This window comes from Notamacropus eugenii, chromosome 5, assembly GCF_028372415.1.
Source record: "Notamacropus eugenii isolate mMacEug1 chromosome 5, mMacEug1.pri_v2, whole genome shotgun sequence".
NCBI classification, from domain to species: Eukaryota; Metazoa; Chordata; class Mammalia; order Diprotodontia; family Macropodidae; genus Notamacropus; species Notamacropus eugenii.
In genome coordinates this window covers 267,432,586-267,454,096 of record NC_092876.1, presented here as the reverse complement: position 1 = coordinate 267,454,096, position 21,511 = coordinate 267,432,586, and the positions used below count along the sequence as shown (strand labels likewise).

The 21,511-nt window shown below is 39.2% G+C and overlaps 1 protein-coding gene across 10 annotated transcripts in view; it reads left to right on the top strand.

Moving 5' to 3' along the window:
* Window positions 1–21,511, top strand: part of ANKRD44 (ankyrin repeat domain 44) — a 360,684-nt gene that overhangs the window by 201,750 nt on the left and 137,423 nt on the right. For all 10 annotated transcript variants that reach the window (XM_072612776.1, XM_072612773.1, XM_072612772.1 and 7 more), the window contains exon 4: window positions 9,964–10,034. In XM_072612776.1, coding sequence (XP_072468877.1) covers window positions 9,964–10,034 — 71 coding nt within the window. The remainder of the gene's footprint in view (window positions 1–9,963; window positions 10,035–21,511) is intronic.

Below are 21,511 nucleotides of genomic sequence, written 5' to 3'. Positions count from 1 at the left end.
AATGTATTCTGCTCCCTGGCAGAGTCTCAGAACAAAAACCCACAAATGGAGACATTCAAAATGTGCATTAAAATTTTGGTTTCTTTTGGATTAGTTCAATAAACGTGAAATGGATGAAACATTCAGCTCATAGATATTTTACTCGAGCAGATACTGTATTGTTCAGGACTGTGGTCATGGGCAGTGGTGGGTAAAGACCTTTTTGTCTTTTTTCCTTAGCCTTACCTCCAAGGTTAGATTGCATCCCAAGTTACTATGTGAAGTGGGAGAGTTCCAGTTTTTCTTTCAAATCACCTGAAAGTTTGAAATTTCCTCCAAAGGATGAAATCAGCCAGCAGCATTTTTCATATATGATTGACAGAAAAGTGGCCTAATTAATCCTCTGTTTACCCCTAAAAGGAACCAGAAGGGCAGTGTTCTGAGTTTCCTAGTAGTGACCAAAGAAACAAGGAGATTGTGTGTATATATGTGTGCATATATGTGTATAATGTGATGAAAGAGGTATAAGAGATGAACTTGCTGCTATAAAAGGGGATGAAAATAGGACATGGAAATCTTAGTCACATGACTGAGAAGTAGATAAAAGGAAAGGCAGAGAGGTAACTAGCGTGGGGTGAAGCTGGGGCTTTACCCCAGGTACTGAATTTAGAGGACACTGGCAATATGTATAATCATAGGGTTATAGATTAAGAGCAGAAAGGGACCTTGGGACATCTAGTCCAATCCAGTCCTCCAGCAACATAGAAACAATGTAGCATATCATCTACTTAGATAGAATAATTAGTTAAAATAGAAAATTAAAAAATTCTTCAGCTGGGATGAATTTTTCCTTTACCTGCTCTCTCCACTTCCTACCTCCACTCTCCCCTAGTGGGGAGGCCTTCCTAGGAGTAGTCTTGTGCTAAAGTCTGGATCTTTTATCATCTTTTACCATGGAACAATGTTGCTGCCCAAAGGAGAATACATTTCATACTGCTCTGCCTGAGCAAGCATAGTTTTGTGGTATTTGTACTAGTCATAGAAATTCCTGCTAAGGCTTTGAAATGGTTTTTGCCCTTTTAGGTAGTTCTGTTTTTGCTAGTGAAGGAGCTTCTGGGGCTGAGATACTGAGTTCCAAGATAAGATATTCTTGAAATTGTATGTGGAGAAACCAAATGATCTGTGGCTGCTTTCCAGTCCTTTTCACCCTGTGGCCAGACAAGAGGTTTTGGAAACATTCATTCACCAGCGTCTTCCCTGTCTAACTTTGGGTAAAGGTCTTTGAAAAAGATATCTATGAGAATACAATAAAGTTTTAACTTGAAAACTGCCCAAAATAAAACTCAAATGAATGTAAGTGCAGTTAGGCAACACTTTTACTGGAAAGATCATTGAATTTAAAATCAAAAGACCTGAGTCTGAGTCTTAGCTGTTGTACTTAGCTGTTGCATTGGCTGTATGGCCTCAGGCAAGTCACTTAACATCTCTGAGCCTCAGTTTCTTAGTCTGTAAAATGAGGTTAGTAGTCATACTATGTTCTTCATAGAACTGTTGTGAGGTTCAAACGAGATAAGGTATGCAAATAAGGTACTTTGGAAATCCTAGAACTCCTTGTGTAAGTAGAGACAAGACTTTTCAGATATATTTTAATGACCTGGAAATTTGGGAATATCTAGGTTAAGAGCTCTGAGTTAGTCCATGTTCTTTTTATGGTAGTGTGAGATATATATCAGGAGGGAGGGGCAGATGAAATCAAGTTGGTGGTGAGGTACGCTGAGGTTGTACCTGTACTTGCTAGGTATACATGACTGATGTGGTTGTCAAAAGAAATTTTCTTCCTAGGAGATCTTTAAGAGTAGACTGGAACAGTTGGGTCAAACTCATATGAAAAGGGTGCCACTCAACCATACATGAGGATCCCAGCAGGTATATATTGACTTAAAAAAACCACACATTAACATTTTCTATGTTCTATTATATTTTTATTTATTTTATTAAATTTTTTTTGTTATAGTTCAAGCTCCTTCAGATGAAGAACTCTCCCTTTCTAATTCCTTTCTAAGTCACAATCTAGAAAAGATAAGATTATGTTTTAGCTGAATCCCAGAGATTACAACAAGAAAAAGTCAGAGAGGCAGATGACTAACAAAGAGTATTTAAGGGACCTAACTTTCTCTTCTCCCTTCATACTTATCATATTACCACTCCCCCTCTCCTTTTAGATAAGGGTTTAATATTATACTTCAATGAAAAAATTAAGGTCGTGGTCCCTCTGTTTGTCTCACAGGAACCTGACACCACCTTCATCATCTTCCTTTACTCTTGTCTGTTAAAGAGATGGTTCCTCTCCTTGCCACACCCAACCCCTCCACTTGTACCTTTGATCTTATCCCCTGTTATCTTCTCCAACAGATTGCCTCCACTTTTATCCCCATCTCTGTAATTTTCAATCTGCTGCCTACAAATGTATCCAGGTCTTCCCCCATCCTTCAAAACAAAACATCAACAAAAACCATCAATATATACTACCCTCCCTGCTAGTTATTATCCTGTTTCTTTCCTCTTCTCACTAAACTTGAAAAATTTGTTTCTACTAGCTATGTCTAATTCCTGTCCTTTCACTGTTTTCTAAATCCTCTGCAATCTGACTTCTGACATTCTCATTCAGCGGAGATGTGATCAGCACTACTAATGACATCTCTCCAATTGCCAAATCTATTGTTCTTTCCTCAACTTTCTTGACTTTTTTGTAGCATTTGACAGTGTTGATCACTTCCTCCCAGAAACTGTCTTCTTTCTGGGTTTCTATAATACTGTTCTCTCCTGGTTCTCATCCCCACTAACTGTAAGACTCTCTTTTGGGCCATCTTTTTTCTGTCTGTGCTTGATGATAGCTCATCAATTTTGATAGGTTCAGTTATCTCTAATTAGATAGCTTTCAGATCAATATGTCTAGCCTTAGTTTCTCTCCTGATCTCTGGTCCCGAATAACCAATTACCTGCCTATTGGATACTTTAAACTGAATGTCCCATAGACATCTCAAACTCAACATCTCTAAAACCAATCTCATCTTCCCCCTCCCTCCCAACACACCCCTTTTCTGAATTTCCCTATTTCTGCCAAGAGTACCAACATCTTTTCAGTTAACTAAGTTTGTCACCTTGATGTCATTTTTAGTTCTTCACTGTTATTCCCCCTTCCTCTTACATCCAACCAGTTGCCAAATCTTCTATCCTCACAACCTTCCCTCCATTCCATTCTCTCAATTCACATAACTAACACCCTAATTCAGGCTTCACTACCTCTCCCTTGGACTTGCAATAGCCTCCATATTGGTCTCCCTGCCTCCAGTCTGTCTCTTTGATCCACAGATCCCAAAAGTGATTTTCCTAATGCACAGACCCAAGTCTATTCAATAAACTCTCTTTTACCTGTCAGATCAAATATGAATTCTTCCATTCAGTGCTTCAAGCTTTTCACATCTTGATACTTTCTTATCCGCTTTGCTTGGCCTAGTATATATTTTCTAGACTGATAAACTGTAGTAATCTGGTGAACTCAGAGACCTAGTGATATCAATATTTGACTATAATTTGAATATAAAACTGTCCACATTTGCTTTAGGGCTCACCATATGGTTTCTTCATGCTCTGATAAAAAATTATGTTGAAGTTACAGTCAATTCTCAGTTTTCACAGAGGTAACATTCCTAGAAAACAGTGTGAAAGTCAAGGATGCAAATGTCAACACACTGAACAAATGGGAAATAAGGGGTTAGGTCCCTATGATGTTTTGCTAATCATTTGCTAGAGATTGGTGAAAATATACTTTTCTGCATATAATTCTTTATGACAAAACATTAATTCTGATAATATGTACTTTTCCTAACCCATGTAATCCACAAAATGCAAGGGAGATTAGAGGCAACTCAGGGACAGTAATGTCAGAGCAACCCTCAGGTGAAAAAGGGAAAGGGGCAACCTGCCACTCTAATCTCTTTTTTGGCTATGTGATTGAACTGTTCCCAGATTTAAAGCTCATGCCTTGGGGTGAGTCCCCAACCAGGTCAGAGAAGAACATTCCCCTGGCAGCCAGGCAGGCCAGTCATAGTTTCTTGCCAAGCCCTGTGGGGACGCTTGTGCTCACTGGTGGAAGAGACCGCTATCTTATTAACCCACAAACTTAACTGCTTTTTCATTTTTTCAATTCCTTCATCACTCTGATTTTATGAACACTTTCTTCCTTTTTGTGAATATAACGAATAGTCTCTCCATCAACACCAAACTTGGTCGGCTAGTGGTTGCAGACATTCCAGCACAAAGTTTATCTAACATCTTTATTTTCTTACTAAGTCTCATTACTGACTGCACGCTTGGGCTTAGAGCCCAAAGGACTTATAGTATGCTTTAGGGGCATCATTGCAACATAAAACTTGAGTTTTGAAGGCAAAGAATGAAAATATGCAATGAATACAGGGAGGTCTTTGCAATGGGAGGGTGAACAAGTCCAGTGAAGGGCCTAAGTAGTATACCAGCTGATCCACAAACTTGCATGCATTGGGCCTCTCATATTTTTCTCTACTGTAACAGCCAAGAATGTGCACCAGTCCAAGTCCTGAAAGCTAAAGGGACGAAAGTTAAACAGGAAAATGTTGAGGACTGACTGTATTTGTTTTCTTATTAGCTGGAAAAGGGACAAAAATTCTGTGTCAGTGAGGCAGTGTGGAATAATGAAAGGAACCAGGGAACGGGAATCAGAAGATTTGGGTTTCAGTCCTGGATCTGCCTTTACTTTACTGTATGACATTGGGTACATTGATTTACCTTTCCAAACCATAGCGTCTATAGCTATTAATAAAAGGAATAACCTACGTTAGTGGTGTCAAACTCAAATATAAATGGAGTCCACCAAACCATACATAAAGATCTCTGTGGATAGCACAGTGACTTAGAAAACCATGCACTAATGTTATCTAGGTTCTATTGTGTTTTAATTTATTTTTATTAAATATCTCCTAATTTAATCTGGTTCAGCATCATATCTGATCTAAATGGCCTCTGAAGTCTCTTTCATTTCTTATATTCTATGCTTCTATTTTTTCTTTCTGTTTTTGGTGAGGGAAGCAATTGTGGTTAAGTGACCTGCCCAGAGTCACGTAGCTAATAAATGCCTGAGGCCTGATTTGAACTCATGTCTTCCTGACTACAGAGCAGGTGCTCCATCAACTGTGCCATCTTTTCTATTTCTTTTTTAATCAGTCTTAAAATATTTCAAGTTACCTTTCAACTACTATACTCTTGGACTTTCTTAAAATAGTCATAATGATGGCAGTGATTTTTAAAATGTGTACAGCTTGTTTTTGTCTCTTTCCCTTTGCTTGGCTTTATTCATGTCTCATCTATAATGCTACCACTTGCTTCTTTCCCCTCCTACAGCCTCCCTCTCCTTCTCTTCCCCACTCAGCTTGCTGTGGCTTCACGACTTGCTTTTATTCTGTCTTCACTCTTAGTTATTATTCTTCCTTCCTCATTACCCTAAGGCCTAAAATACCTTCCTCCCATCATGTCCACAGAGTGACCATGAATTTTTCTTCTCCTCCTCCCAAATAAAACTCTGTTATAAAACCTTTTCCACCTTCCGAAAAGGGGAGGGGGAGCTCAAAACACTAAATCAGATTAAGGAAGCTGAGCAGTCTTCTCATAGGATCTTTTTTCAGTGATAAAATTGTGTGGTTGTATGTATTGTTACCTCTTGTGAGGTAATATTTTCTCCATCCACCCTTTTCCTCTAGATAACCATCACTTTTCCTTAGAAAGTTCAGTTTTAGAATAAGAATTTAGTTAATTTCATGTCAGTCAAGCAGTGAGTGGAGTCTTAAGCCTAGAAACTGGTGGAATTAACTAAAATTCCTAGAAAAATTCTGGAATGTATTATTAAAGATATGCTTTGTGTGCATTTATTTTTTCCTGGGTAATTTAATAATTTTATTAATAATGCCAACATTTTAATAAAAGGATGGTCATTTGATCCTCTTTTTCTTAGACCAAAGACAATCATGGCAGTGGCTTAAGGCTTATATGCCCATTGGAAGGGGGTTGTTCCTGAGGCTGGCAGTCAATTCTGATTGATTAACAATTAATGAGAGAAGGAATATTACAATAAGAGGTTAGACCAGAACTTTGATTATGTCATTTACTTCTTTTTTTTAATTAAAAAATTTTATGTTCATTTAGAGAATGAAGCAATGACCCCTGAGAACCGACTTGATTAATCTTATTCCCTTTTTTGTCAGGTCAGGATTTCAGCAAAGAATTTGACAAAGTCATGGTATCAATGTAGACAAGAGATATCACCTCAGATGGCAATATATTTTGGTGGTTTCAAATTATTTAATAGATTGGTCCCATGGAGAAGTCATTGATGCAAAAATTTTAATTTAGGGAGAGATCTTTAGTAGAGTACTCCAGGGATATGTCCATGATCAGCAGTTTTTATCAGTGACTTCACAAAAGGGGTATATAACATATCGAATTTGCAGGTAACAAAAAACTGGAAGGAAAAATCAATACGATGGATAGTAGAGTTAGGTACCAGAAAGCTCTTAATAGGTTGGAACAATGGGATGAATTTAATAAGATAAAATTTAGTAGGAATAAAAGTTCTATAAAGACTTACATCCAAAAAGTCAAATGGATATGCACATGTAATTGAGGGGCATTGCTGAGTAATAGTTTCTGTGGGAAATGATCTGGATTTAAGAAAAAGTGATAATAGCTACTTAGTGCTTTAATCAGTAAACAATCATTTACTATGTGCCAGAAACTGTGCTAAGCTCTGGAAACCCAAAGAAAGGCCAGAAGACTTCCTGCCCTCAAGGAGCTCACACTCCAACAAGAGAGAAAACATGCAAAGAACTATAAACATACAGAAGATATTGGAGATAATCTTAGAGGGAAGACACTAGCATTAAGGAATGCTAGGAAAGGCTTCTTGCAGAAGGTAGGATTTTGGCGGAGACTAGAAGGAAGCCAGGACATGGAGATGAAGAGGAAGAGAATTCTAGGCCAGTAAAAACTGGGAGAAAGCTGGTAAAAATGCCCACAGTTGGGAGATAAAGAGTTTTGGAGGCTAGAATCACTGGATTGTGGAGGAGATGAAGGGAAGTAAAGTATAAGAAGACTGGAAAGACCAAAGAAGTCAGGATATGAAGGTCTTTGAGTGCCAAAAAGATTTTATGTTTGATCCTGGAGGTAATAGGGAAACACTGGAGTTAATAGAAGGGAGATGGGGGTGTGTGACATGGTCAGATCTGTGCTTTAGCATGATAGCTGAGTAGAGGATGTTTTAGAGTGAGGAAAGACTTGAAGCAGGGAGACTGAACAGCAGGCTGTTGCAGAAATATTAAGAAAGTAAAAGTGACAGGCCTTGGCAACAGATTGGATATTGGAGGGAGAGTGTAAAAGACAGTGAAGGCTTAAGAATGACACTTTGGTTGTGAGCCTCAGTGACTGGGAGGATGGTCATACCCTGGGCAGTTTTGGAAGGGGAAAGATGAGTTCAATTTTGGGCATGTTGAGTTTAAGATGTTTACAGTATAAGATGTCCAATAGACAATTGGAGATGTGACTGGAAGAGAGCAGAGAGGTTAGGGCTGGATAAGGAGATTTGAGAATCATTAGTATAGAGATGAAAACTAGATTCACGGGAGCTGATGATATTGCCAGATGAAATAGCACAGAAGGAGAAAAAAAGAGTTTATGATTACCTATAGAATTTGCATAATATTTTATATACATTTTCTAATTTGAGATGTTTTTATGAATCATAAATGAGACAACATGGTCAACAAAGAAACTGACTTGAACTTTGTAATGAGAGTTAAAGATCTTCCTGGCCCGTTAATAGGCCTCAGATAGAGCCCATTAAGGGAAACCTGACTAGAGGAGGCTCGTTTTGCAGGAAGACCCACACCCTTTGTTATTTCTAATGAGGCACTGGGTCACAAGGGTCTTAATGCTCTCCACCTCAGAAAAGTATATATATACTCTGAGGTGAGGTTTTCCTTGGGGGCTTACCAGTTGGAAGAAAATTCATGTGCCAGATAAGACTGTGGGTAGCCGTTAAGGATTCCCTCTGCTTTGAAAACCCAGATGTTTGTGTTTCTGTCTGGTAACTATCTATGTATGTAATGGTCAGACAGTTGGATCTGTCTGTTGATCTGTCATGTGTGTATTGCTTATGATCAGACAGTTAGAAGCCCTGTCTGTTAGTTTTTATTTCTCTGCTTGTATTTTCTCTGTTGGTATATGTGATTAAAGAAGATTGTTGACCTCTCAAAAGTTGCTTTCTTTTTAGAAAAGCAGATCTAAGAACCTGTGCTAGCAGGCTATCTTGGATGTGTCAAGGTGCTTGCTGGGACAAATATAGACATTGATACTGATATAATGCCCAGAACAAGGCAGGTGATAGTCCTATTGAATTCTGATCTAGTTAGATCATATCTGGAATTTTAATGTTAATTTTTGGGTGCAAAAACCTTTTAGCAATAACATTGACCAAGAGATGAAGTCACTTGAGATCATTTCATAAGACGATCATAGGAAGGAAATTAATATTGTTAGCCAGGAGAAGAAAAGATAAGGAAGGATGACTTTCTTCAAGCTTTTGAAAAGTTGTCTTATGGGAGAGGGATGAAACTTATTTTGTTCTGCCTTGGAGCGCAAAAGTTGGTGCAATGAATATAAGCTACTGAGGGACAGAATTAGGCTCCGTTTCAGAAAAAAGATTTCCTAAAACCTACAGCTAACCCAAATTAGAGGAGTTGCCTTAGAAGCCTTCAACTAGATGCCAGACGACTACTTGTCAGGAATATTGTAGCGAGAATTACTGTTAACTAGTGGGTCCCTAAGGCCCTTTCCAGCTCTGAGCTTCTGAAATTCTGTTGCTTCTGAAATAATTATTTTCATGATAGTGCTGTAGTAGCTCACAGAAAATTGTTTCTGGGGCTAATCTGCCTGTTTCCTGGCTGATCTGGCAGGGTTTGAACCTGTTCAACTAAGTAGGGTTGACAATAGCTGTGAACAATTTGGAATGTTCCAGATTCTCCTAATACCAAGAAACTTGAAGAACTGGGTTGCTCCTGCAGTTTCTGTAAGTTACTTGAGTATTGTAGATTTTTTTGGTTCTAGGATGAACTACTAAACCCCTTTTCCCCTCTGATTCTTTCAAAACACCTCCAGTCTACCCCTTTAGATAAGAGGAGACAAGACTTCAATGTATATTCAATTTGATTAAAATTTAAATGTCTCAACCATGTAATGAGTTGTTTAAATTATGTTCAAATTCCAAGTACATTATGTACACTAATCAATGCTTAAACATTGATCAAATCAATGATCAAATGATCAAATCATAATTTTCACTCTGACTGATTTCTTTACTACTAAGAATCTAATCTTCCAGGTAGTCCAGAGAACCTCATCTTGACCCACCTTCTCTGCATTGTTCCTGCTAACTCCCACCACATCTTCCTTCTGACATTTACCTGCCCTTTTCCTGAATGCCATGAGACCTGTCTCCTTCCTTTTCTTACACATCTAAACTGGAAGTGTCAAGCTCTAATAGAAATGATGGTCACTAATTCATATGCAAGGATTCTTGCAGGCTGCATATTCACTTAATTTAAAAGTATAATGTCATCTATGTTTTATTATGTTTTCATATATTTTGTTAAATATTTCCCAATTACACTTTAATCTGGTTTGGCAGCCCTGGAGAGTGTTGGTGGTCACATGTTTGACACTTCTGATATAAACTACTTAAAGAGTCCTCCTCTAAAATGTACAGAATTGACTCAAAGCAAAGCAGGTGAAGATACTACCATCTCAATGAGAGCTAGAAACTGTAGTAGTTGAATTAAACCATATTAGCTGATTACTCCCTTGACAATATTTTATGTGCTAACTTAGGCTTTTCTGTTCCAGGAGCTCGTGTAAATGCCAAGGACAACATGTGGCTTACCCCACTCCACCGTGCTGTTGCCTCCAGGAGCGAAGTGAGTTTCACCTGATGTATTTTAACACTTAATTCATTTCATCTCACAGACACTTGGGTGACTATTATTTATGAGACAGTGTGCTAGGGATACTAGAATATGGCAGGGCACTCTGCTCTCAAAATATGGGAAAACTATGATACAAAGGTAAGATGAATCCCAAGGAATGGTCCAGACAAACTGGTATGAGAATTTTGAATAGGGAGGAAAAGGGTTACTGGCTGTGGAAGGCTCCATAGAGGAAGTGGTACTCAAGTTGGCCCTGAGGGATATCAAGACAGACTTTGGCAGATGATGTTGATGGAGGATTCCATTTTATGCCTGGGAGCCAGTGTGAGCAAAGACATAGTCATGGGAGAGAGAAGAATGAGTGAGGGTCATCCAGTTTGACTGGAATGTAAGCACATGAGGAAGAATGGTGACATAAGACTGACAAGGTAATTTGGAGCCAAATTATGGAGGCCCCTGAATGCCAGGTTCAGGAATTTATTCTGTAAGTATCAGAAGTAGTAAAGGGTTTTTAATAGAAGAGTAACATGTTCAGAGTATTATATTAAGATTATTTTCTCTGGCAGCAATATGAAAAGTGGGTTCAATTCAACCTCTTACAACCCAAGGCACTCTGCTAGGCACTGGGAATATAGAGACAAAAATGAAATGATCTCTGCTTAAATTCTTTTGAAGGGACGCAACTGAAATGCAGAGAAGTAGATATAAAGGATATATAAAATAAAACAAGTGATTTCAAGAGGCAGAGAACTTTACCAGTCAGTGGGGGAGGTGCTTACTCAGGAAAAGCCTCATCTATATAGGTGGTGATGTTGAGCTGTGTCTTAAAAGAAGCAAGGGATTCCACACAGTGGAAATGAGGAGGAAGTGCATTCCACAAGTGGGAGACCACTTGTGCAAAGAAACAAAGGTAGGAGTTATGATGTCATCTATGGGTAAGAGCTAGCAGGTCAGTTTTACTAGAATAAGAAAGAAGAGAAGGGAAAGGAGAGGAAATATGACTCTAGAGAAAGGTGGAAGCTAGGCTGTATAGGACCTTCATTGCCAATCAATGGATTTTCTCAGAATCACATTTTATTCTAAAGTAAATGAAGAGCCATTGCAAAATTTTTCATTTTGGGGCAGAAGGTTGACATGATGAGGTCTGGATTTTAGGAATATTAATTTGGTATCCATTGGGGTAGATGATTGAAGAAAACAGGAAGACAATAAAGAGACTATTGCAATATTCAGATGAGACATCCGTTATTATGTGAATGGAAAGAAGGTAATGCATATGAAAGATGTTGTAGAGATAGAATCAACTTAGGCTTTGTAACTGCTTGGATATGGAGAATGAAGAGGAGGAAGACCAAGGATGAATTCAGAGTTGTAAATCTGAGTAACTGATGGCATTATTCATAGAAATGAATAAATTTGTCAGAGGTGAAGATGATGGAATGAGGCCTGTTTTGTATATGTTGAATGTGAAGTGCCTTTGGGCTGCCTTGTTAGTTATATATTTACTATCAGGTAATTCAGGACTGGAACTCTGGCGAATGAGTAACACTCATCATCCTGATGATGAGATGAGCAAAGGAGAGAGAGCAGAGAGAATAAAAGGGGTTTTGAGCAGAGCTTTGGGAGATAGGCACTTAGTGAGTAGCAATGGGATGATGATCAAACAAAGGAGATTAAGGAACAATCAGACAAGTAGGAAGAGACCCAAGACAGCACTGTCAGTGAAGCTGGAAAAAGAGACCCTAAAAGGAGTGGCTGACAGTGTTAAAAGTTGTGGGGAGCTGAAGTAGAATGAGGTCTACAAAAAGTCTGTTGGATTTATCATTTGAGATTGTTAGTAACTTTGGAGGTAGCACTTTCAGTGGATTGCAAGGACCTAAGAAATATTGAGAGATGAGCAAATATAAGCAGTGAGTGTAAGTGGCTCCTTCTAGGAGTTTGAATGAGAATAGAAAAAGATAGGGTAAAATAAAGATTTTTCTATAATTAGGGAGATCTGGATATGTTTGTAGGAGTCAGGTATGGAATTGCTTAATAAGGAGAATTTAAAAGTGAGATGGAGGCAGTGATAAAGGAGACAAGTTCCTAGAAAAGACAGGTATGGTTGGCCTTCATAAGAAGAGGCACCTGGTTGGTTGGTTGTTGTCCTTTGTCTTAAAAGAGGACCAAAATGACATCACCACTGTAAAGTGAAATTTCAGTTTGTCCGACTGTGGCTGATCAGACCAATCTGAGCTCAGAATGCTCTACCACAGGTTGGGCACAGATAGTCCGTTTGAATATTTGGGGTGGATATCCCAAATTTGCACATCCTGCATTTACTTTGTGCTCTCAGTTCTGCTTTGCTCAAAGAGGACAGCATCTTTTCTTATGTGGGCATGCCATGCTGAGTGGTCCTGTGCCAGTGTCTCCCATGTTGCACAGTCAAATCCAAAGTTCTTGAGAGAGACCTTCAGAGTGTCCTTGTATCGTTTCTACTGGTCACCATGTGATCGCCTGCCCCATGCAAGTTCTCCATAAAATAGTCTTTTTGGCAAGCATGCGTTTTGCATTCAGACAATGTGGCCAGCCCTTTGGAGTCGAGCTCTCTGAAGCATAGTTTGAATACTTGGCAGTTCAGCTCGAGCAAGGACTTCAGTCTCTGGTACCTTATCAAGCCAGGTGATCCTCAGAGTCTTCCTAAGACAATTCAAGTGGAAGTGATTCAGTTTCCTGGCATGGCGCTGGTAGACTGTCCGTGTTTCACAATGAGGTCAGCACAATGACTCTGTAGACCTTCAGTTTGGTAGTCAGTATAATATCTCTTCTCTCCCAATCCTGTCTTTGGAGCCTCCCAAACACTGAGCCAGCTCTGGCAATTCGTGCATCAACTTCATTGTCAATGTGTACATCCCTAGAAAGTACACTACCAAGGTAAATGAACTTATCCACAGCATTCAAAACTTCTCCATTTGTTGTAACCAATGGTTCCACATATGAATTCTGTGGTGGTGGTTGATGGAGCACCTGTGTTTTTTTGGTGTAAATTATTAGGCCAAAATTAGCACAGGCAGCAGAGAATTGGTCCATACTTTGTTGCATCTCAGCTTCAGAGGCTGCATTGAGTACACAATCATTTGCAAACAGAAAATCATGCACCAACACTCTCTCCACTTTGGTCTTGACTTGTAACCTTTTGAAATTGAAGAACTTAGCATCAGTGTGGTAGTTGACCTTGATGCTGTGTTCATTCTCATTGAAAGCATTTGTCAACATGGCTGAAAACATCATGCTAAAAAGCATGGGAGCAGCACACACCCCTGCTTCACTCCATTGGTGACTGGAAAGGCATGAGATCATTGTCTACTATCCAGAACCCAGGCAAACATGCCATCATGAAATTGACATACAATATTGATGAACTCCAGGCAACCAAATTTTGACATAATTTTCCATAAGCCTTCAAGACTAACAGTGTCAAAGACCTTGGTCAGATCCACAAACGTTGTGTACAGACCTCTGTTCTGCTCCTGGCATTTCTCCTGGAGTAGTCAGGCAGCAATCACCATATCAACTGCTCCTCAGCCCTTTCTGAAGCCACACTGGCTCTCAGGTATATGCCCATTTTCCAGGTGAAGGATCAGCCTATTAAGGAGGACTCTAGCAAGAATCTTGCCAGCAATGACTAAGAGAGAGATCCCCCTGTGACTGTCACAGGACAATCTGTTCCCTTTACCCTTATAGAGATGGACAGTGGAGGCATTCTTGAACTCCTGGGGGATAACCTCCTCTTGCCATATAACCTGGAAAATTTCAGTCAGCTTTTGTACGAGCAATGGTCCCCCTACCGTGTAAATCTCAACTGGAATAGAATCAGCACCAGGTGCTTTGCCACATGAAACGAGCCTAATGGCCCTCAAAACCTCTTCTTCAGTTGGAAGTTCAGCTAAGGAGGGATTGACTTCAACCTGAGGTAAATGGTCAGTGGCCTCAGCATTGATTAATGATGGTCTGTTGAGAACACTGGAAGAGTTCAGCCCATCTCTCTAGGATCATGTCCTAGAGATATGTGGTTGGCCTTCATAAGAAGAGGCACCTAGTCGTCAGATAATGGACTATAAGTAGGGGAACAGAATGGAGGTTGGCAAAGAGGATGTTTGAGGTATGGAGTAATGGAAGAAAAGTTAGCTTGGGAGGAATGGCTTCTATTTTGTCAGTAAAACAAGTGAATACATGAATAAAGCATTTATTTAGTGATTAACACAGGGAATACAGATAGAAAAGGATACTGTCAAGATGCTCCCATTCTAGTGAGGGAGATAATATGTACAGAAGGATTCAGCTGCAGTTTAGATGGAAAAGTCCCCAGGTTCTTAGGACACAGGGACAAAGCAAATGATAAGGCTTCTTCTTTAATGTTATTTCCACTAATAAAATCTTATCCATTTTTGATGTTGAGCTGTTTGACAATGGACTTTGGCGGTAAGAATTTTCCTTCTGGGTCTTCAGTAGCTGTGGCTAAAGCACCAGTAGAAGCATTTCCCAGACTGCATCTTTGTTGCTTCCCAGGATTGTTGGTGGAGGTCACTGGCCTGGAACTAATAGTAATCCTAAGATTCTTGGGTTCAGAATCCTTGGCTGTCCCCATCAAGGCCTGAGGGGAGATGCTGGTCAAGGTGGTGGTGGTGGTTTGACTTGCCTGGCACATATTTTCTTCTGTTTCTTCTTTAGGATGCCTTGCAGTTCCAGCTAGGCTGGCTTACTTGCCCTTTGTGTGGCAGATGGTTGACAGTATGGGAATGTCTGGGCCCCTTCTCCATAGGAGTTGATTTTCCAGATAATGGCTGTGAGGGCTGGGCTGGAAGCAAGACTAGTGGTTTAGGCCTACCTCTTTTAGAGATCCTGTGCCTATCTACCTATTTCTGGTAATTGGTCATCATTTGTTACTTGTGGAGATGAAGTAGATGGGCCTCCTCTTCACAATGATTTCTCCCCTCAGGCTATGGGGGCTAGTCTGGAAGCAGGTCTGCTATTGTAGAACACTGCTATTCCCAAAAGTCTTAGGCTTAGGGTCCTTGGCTGTCTCCATCAGGATCAGAGGAGACATGATGGAGTGGTCAAAGTGGTAGTGTTGGTTTGCCTGACACATTCTGCTTCCTGTCTGTCTGTCTGTCTCTCTGCTCCACTGCTTCAGTTAGAATAATAATATAGAAGGTTTGAGGAGAGAAGAGAAAGTGTTGAAATAGTTATTGTGGAGAGAGTAAAAGAGAATCAGTTAAGAAAGAATAAATAGATTATTATTTAGCAGTGAGGGCACACAGACATCAGACAACATGACTTTGTATTGAACCCAGACAATTTAGATTAGATAAGAAAGTCATTGAAGGCACATAAACTATTAGGAGGTGATTAGACTAGTCTAGGTGAAAAAAAGATATGGCTCTAAATGACTGGGGTTGCAGTGAGAAATGAGAAGAGGGAGAAAAAGCAAATGACATAGCAGAGAAAGAATCAGATCGTAGATTTAGAGCTAAATGGACCTTGGAGGCCATGTAGTCCAGCCTTCTCATTCTGTGGTATACCCAAGGTTCCAAGGGTAGCAAGTGGCAGTTGGGATTTGAACGTAAGTCTTTTGAGTCTAAATCCAGAATTCTTTTCACCGTGCTGGGCTAGTCTTCATCTTTAGTAATGATTGATCATTTCACAACCTTTTCGGTTTAAGCATTTTTAGAGCTTCTAGAATTGTGCTGTTGACCTCTTTTGGTTAGTGTGATTTCAATACCAATTAAAAAGATCCTTTAGCCTCACAGTCTATCTGATCTTCAGGGATATCTGGTAGGGGATGAGAAAGGGTTTGTTAAAACCAGGGTTAGTTCAGGGTTTTCTTTTTAAGGAAGATGAGAAATCCCTTGATTTTCTATATTATCTAGAAAAGCAAATGTAATAGGCTATTTTTTCCTTTCTAATATTCAACCCTGTGAACATGTATTAGCTGCCTTTGAACAGGTCATACAACTTGGTGGAAGGTGCGGGAGAAGAGAGAGATCTACTCACAAATCTGGATTTTGTTCCTGACTTTTTCACTAAGCAGTTTCACTAAACTTTCAAAAAATGAACTTTTTCACTTTTGACATTTTGTGTGTAGAAGTTGTTATGCTAATTAAGGATATTGGGCCAGGACTTTCTTCCAAAATCGACTTCTTTGTTGTTTTTACTAAACACGGATAGACTCAAGATACACAAGATTGGTTACAACAGCCACCCAACTCTGGAGGAGCCCTGGCGTTCAAGGAAGGCACTGAAATGATACTCCATTGGCTGCGGGACAGAGATGGAATCATTCCTGTGACCTGGGCTATGCTTGCCCAGTGTTTGCAGCTTGTAAATACTTAGCTCTCTTATGCATTCACACAATGTTAAGGGTCCTGGAGGGGCCTCGTGACTGCCAGCAGCGTCCTCTACAGGTCTGCAGAAGGAACTCCCGGCCTCAGGAGTAAAATCAGAAAGAAATTAAATGTGAACAAAATGTGACTTTACAAATAATCCCAGTCAAATAGAAGTCATCCAGAAATCATGTCTTTTTACTAAAGGCTGTTATGGCAAGTTGGCACCTTCCTTATGGGATTTTTAAGCCTCTTTGGCTTTTTATCAAATTTGTCTCTGTGACTGACTTGAAATCAGAAAGACTGGATGAGGTTCGTATCCCAACGCTGATTCTTCTAGTTATGTGACCTTGTACAAGTCATTTGATTACTCCAAGTTTCCTCACCTAAAAACCGGGAATCATGATACTATAGTACTTACCTCAGAGGTTTTGCCCAATCTAAGTGAGCTAATGTATGGAAAGCGTTTGGCAAACTTTAAAATTAAATATATTATGCTTATGTATATACACACATATATAACAACACACATATATACACCCATGTGTGCATGAATTATTCTTTCCGGTTGTATCATCAAGGACCCTAACATACACAAGAGGGCTGCTGTACAGGTTCTTTGATCTGCTTTTGTGAAAGGAAAGGCAACTTTTGAGGAGTGGGCAATCATTTTAATCAAGCACATATATATATTGTTCACTGAGTTCAGGGGAAAAAGTCAGCACTCTGAACTTCAGAGAAAATACAAAAAAATAAAGATCAACAGACAGGGCTTCCAGCTTCCTGACCAAAGGCAATACATACATCACAGATCAACGGACAGATCCACCTGTCTGACCATCCATACATAACTTACCAGAGAGAAAAGCACAATCATCTGGGTTTTCAAAGCAGCAGGGCTCCTTAGAGGCTTCTCTGGCCAAATAAACACTTCCAATGAGTAAGCCCCAAAGTAAAACCTCACCTCAGAGTATTTATACACTTTGCAGAGCTGGAGGGCATCACAACTCTTGAATACCAGTGCCTCCTTAGAAAATTTACAAAGGTACTTGAGGCCTGTTAATGAACAGGGAAGATCTAATTAACATTACACCTGTGTATTCCATTCACTATAATATTGCTAAACAACAGGTCTGACTGTGTTGATCCCTTTCTCCAAAAGCTTCTAGAATAAAATACTAGATCTTTTGTTTGACAGGTGTCTCATATGAATGTACAAGGGAGTTTTAGAACTACATAGGAAATGTACCATTTGAGACTATGATTCTCTTAATGGATCTGCATTGTTTACCTAAGCCATCAGGTAGCTAGGTAGCACAGTGGATAGAGTGCCGGCCTAGAGTCAGGAAGACCTGAGTTCAAATCTGGTCTCAGACACTGACTGGCTGTGTGAACCTAAGCAAGTCACTTAGCTCTGTTTGCCTCAGTTTCCTCTTCTATAAAATGAGTTGGAGAAAGAAATGGCAAACCATTCTAGTATCTTTGCCAGAGTCAGACATAACTGAAAAGCTGAAAAGGAAACAAGTCATCATAACAAGTACTTAGAAACAACAACCAAAAAAACCTTTGAAATTTAGCAGATGGAGATACACGTGTATAGCATATAGCATGTAAAACTAAGATTCAACAAGTCTTTGGAATTATGGGCTTTGCTTTGTCAAGCCCTGGCCTCTTGAATATTTGCATTAGAATTCTGGGCATGTTCCAAAGTCCTCAGCAAGCCCCTTTGGTGCTCACAGCTCTTACTGTAATTGGCCTATGTGAAGAAAAATGCCGAGGCTAAATACGGTGATGGGTGATTTTAAAGGAGCAATCTTGTTAATTGGACAAATAAGATGGGCACCAATTTACATAATTCCAGTAGAATGCAGGATAAAAGAATTAATAATTAGAGCAATAGAATAAATGCGCATGGGGATTTGGGTACTGCCACAGGCATTGTTAGCTTTCAAAGTTCTTAATAGACATAGTTTATGATATACAAAGTTTACAGTTGGATCATAGTATAACATTAATTCCATAAATTTTGCTTGATTACTGACTTTGTATAAAGCCCTGATAGGGAGGGGCAGGGCCCAAGATGCTTTAATGAACAAAACAGGCTCTCTGCCCCTAAGGAGTTTCCAATTTGTAAAATATACCACTGTTATGCCTTTGGGTGACATGTAATTACAAACAACAATTATTCTGTAATTTTTGAACACCAAAGTGTTAGCAAGTTAGCTGTGTTTTTTAAGCATGAGCTTGAAAAAATATACTTATTAAACTTATTAGACAGTCTTCAAATTGGGTCTTTCCTTTGATTTCTCATGGTACAAGGAAAAGGAATACTAAACTTTTAGTCTGGAAGACCTGAGTTCCAATTTGGCCCCAGATACTTAACTAGCTTTGTGACCTTGGGCAAATTATTTAACTTCTGTCTGGGAAGAATTATAGCACCTACCTCCCTAAATTGTGGTGAGGATCAAATAGGATAGCATTTTTTTTTTTTTAATAGTGCTTAGCTTGGTGCCTGGAAAGTAGTAGGTGCTATATAAATGCTTATTCCCCCTCCCTTCCTCTGGTGGGAAACCTCTGTACATGGATAAGAGTATGCAAATGTACATAAAATAAAGTACTTCCTGTGCCACCTTGAGCTAGAGCCTAAGACTTTCTGGACCTTAGTTTCTCCTCATTTATAAAATGAACAGATAATCTATCAACAACAATATCTAGCTAACCTTTTTGGTGGTACAGTGGATAGAGCACCAGGCCTACAGTCAGGAACACTCGTCTTCCTGAGTTCAAATCTAGCCTCAGACACTTACTAGATGTGGGACTCTGGTCAAGTCTCTTAACCCTGTTTGCCTCAGTTTCCTCATCTCTAAAATGAGCTGGAGAAGGAAATGGCAAACCACTCCAGCATCTCTTCTAAGAAATGCCCAAATGGCATCACAAACAGTCAGACACGACTGAACAACAACAAAAGCTTTTTAGGTACTTGAAGGCTTTCAAAACCCATTCCTTATACGCTTCATGTTATTTAATTCCTCTAAAACTGCAGTCTATGAAATACAGAGTAATTTGGCAGTGTGGAGAAAAAGGAGAAGCAGTAATAATGGGGGAATCAGACCTTTACATCTTAGAGATTTAGTTCAATCTTTATTTGTATTTGCTCATTCAAGAAGAAAAACAATTGATTTTATAGTTAAAACATCTACTTTAGTAGTAACAAATAGTTTCTACGTATTTACTGCTCCTGTTTCCTGGTCAGAGCCTCTACTTTTGTGAATGAACTCAGTGTTTTTAATAAAAATGTGGGATGGGGATGGAAGAGATTTTTTGTTATTTCTGAATTCATAAAACAGCTGTTAACATCTTTTTCTATATGAAAAACCAAGGTGGAAGGAAGAATTCAAGAATTAAGCTTGTCGTGAATTTTTAAATAATTGTAAGGAAAGTTTCCTTCACAAGCGTAGTTTTTGCTCAGTTGTATAAAACTTATTATTAGGCAAATACGGGTAGTTCACGCTTCAGATTTTTTATTTTAAATGGCTACAGAGATTTAAAGTTTAAAAGTGTTTATATCAAGAATCTTTGCTGCTGCTTCTAATCTCAACAGTCATTTTAGCCCATTTAAATTGGACCAAATATATTAAACTGTGCATGAACTTTACATGGGAAGAATTTCCCGACAGATTCCTTTCTAGTTAGTAAAGTAAAAAACTATGCTTCTCATTACATAATCCAAAGGTGGGGGGAGGGGAGAGATGATGGAAAGAACATGAAAAAATGACCAGGCCTGGGGCACACTGATAAAAACAGAGAAATGCTTGTTACTATTTCCCCCTCTTAGCTCTCCCCCACTCCCATCCCTCCTTCTGTTTCGCCAGATTTCCACTCCACACTGTGTGTGAGAATGTGGGTATGGGGGTGGGTATATGTGTGTTAACCCTCCTTTGCTTGATTCATGGAGCACCTACTTCTCCTACTCCTTCCTCCATGTATGTATACTGTTATTCTTTGTATATCATTGCTGGATAAAAATGGGAGAGCTGGGATTCCATTGGACCTACCATGTTGGTAAAAAAAAGACCAGAGACATGAAAGGGACATTCAGTAACCAGCCTCTCACTAGGCTACAGAAGTTCCAGAAGGCTAATACTACTGCTGAAGTAGGTCTTGAACTTGGGAAACTCTGTATAATTCAAATGTGAATAGGTATTTGGCATGTCCTAAAAGTCTTAGTGCGGCTTTAAGTTTTAATTACCTCAGAAGTGTAAATGCTACAAACATACCAAGACCATCGTTTCAAAGCTTAATTATTTTAATGTATTTCAACTCATTGAGTTTTTTTAATTTAAAAATTGTGTATACTTCAAAATTTTGTTCTTTGGATGATCTTAAGGCTAGGATTACAAAGGTCATTTAGCAGCAGATGAAAGGAAGACCAGGTTTAAATTCCACTTCTGACACTGCCTAATTTTGTGACCATGAACAAGTCATATAACTTCCTATCTTTAGTTTCCTTCATCTGTAAAATGGGAATAATAATGACACTTCCATTCTGGGGTTGTTATGAGGCTCAAATAAGATAATATACATGAAGTGCTTTGTACATTTTAAATTTCTTTCCCATTCACCATTCCCTTCCCCCCACTGCTAGTTCCTTCCCAGTATATTCCATTTACTTTGTCTGTATCTTGTATGTACGTGGTTGTTTGCATCGTTTTCCCCATTTAGTTAGAGACACGTTTTTCCCTTTCTTTGTTGTCGGTGCTTGTTGGCTGACTAAAAGTCAATATATTATTAAGGTGCAAAAGTTTACCTTTTTTTGTTGTTGTTGTTGCTGGCCATCTTATAAGAAATAAATTTCAATTCTTTGTAGTCTAAACCCAGTCAGTTTCAGATCCCACTCTTATACTGTTCTGTATAGAATAAATTGGTCTACACTGTTTCACAAACTTGTAGTGTAATTCTTGCTTTGCTCCTCCTGCTTAGTCTACCTTCCCATCTTTCCACTTCTCCGAACAGTATCCTTTCTTTCAGATCCAGGTTTGCTCCCACCTTCTCCATTAAGGTCTTTTCTGTTCCACCCAGGCTTCAGTGATTGCTTCCTTCTTTGAA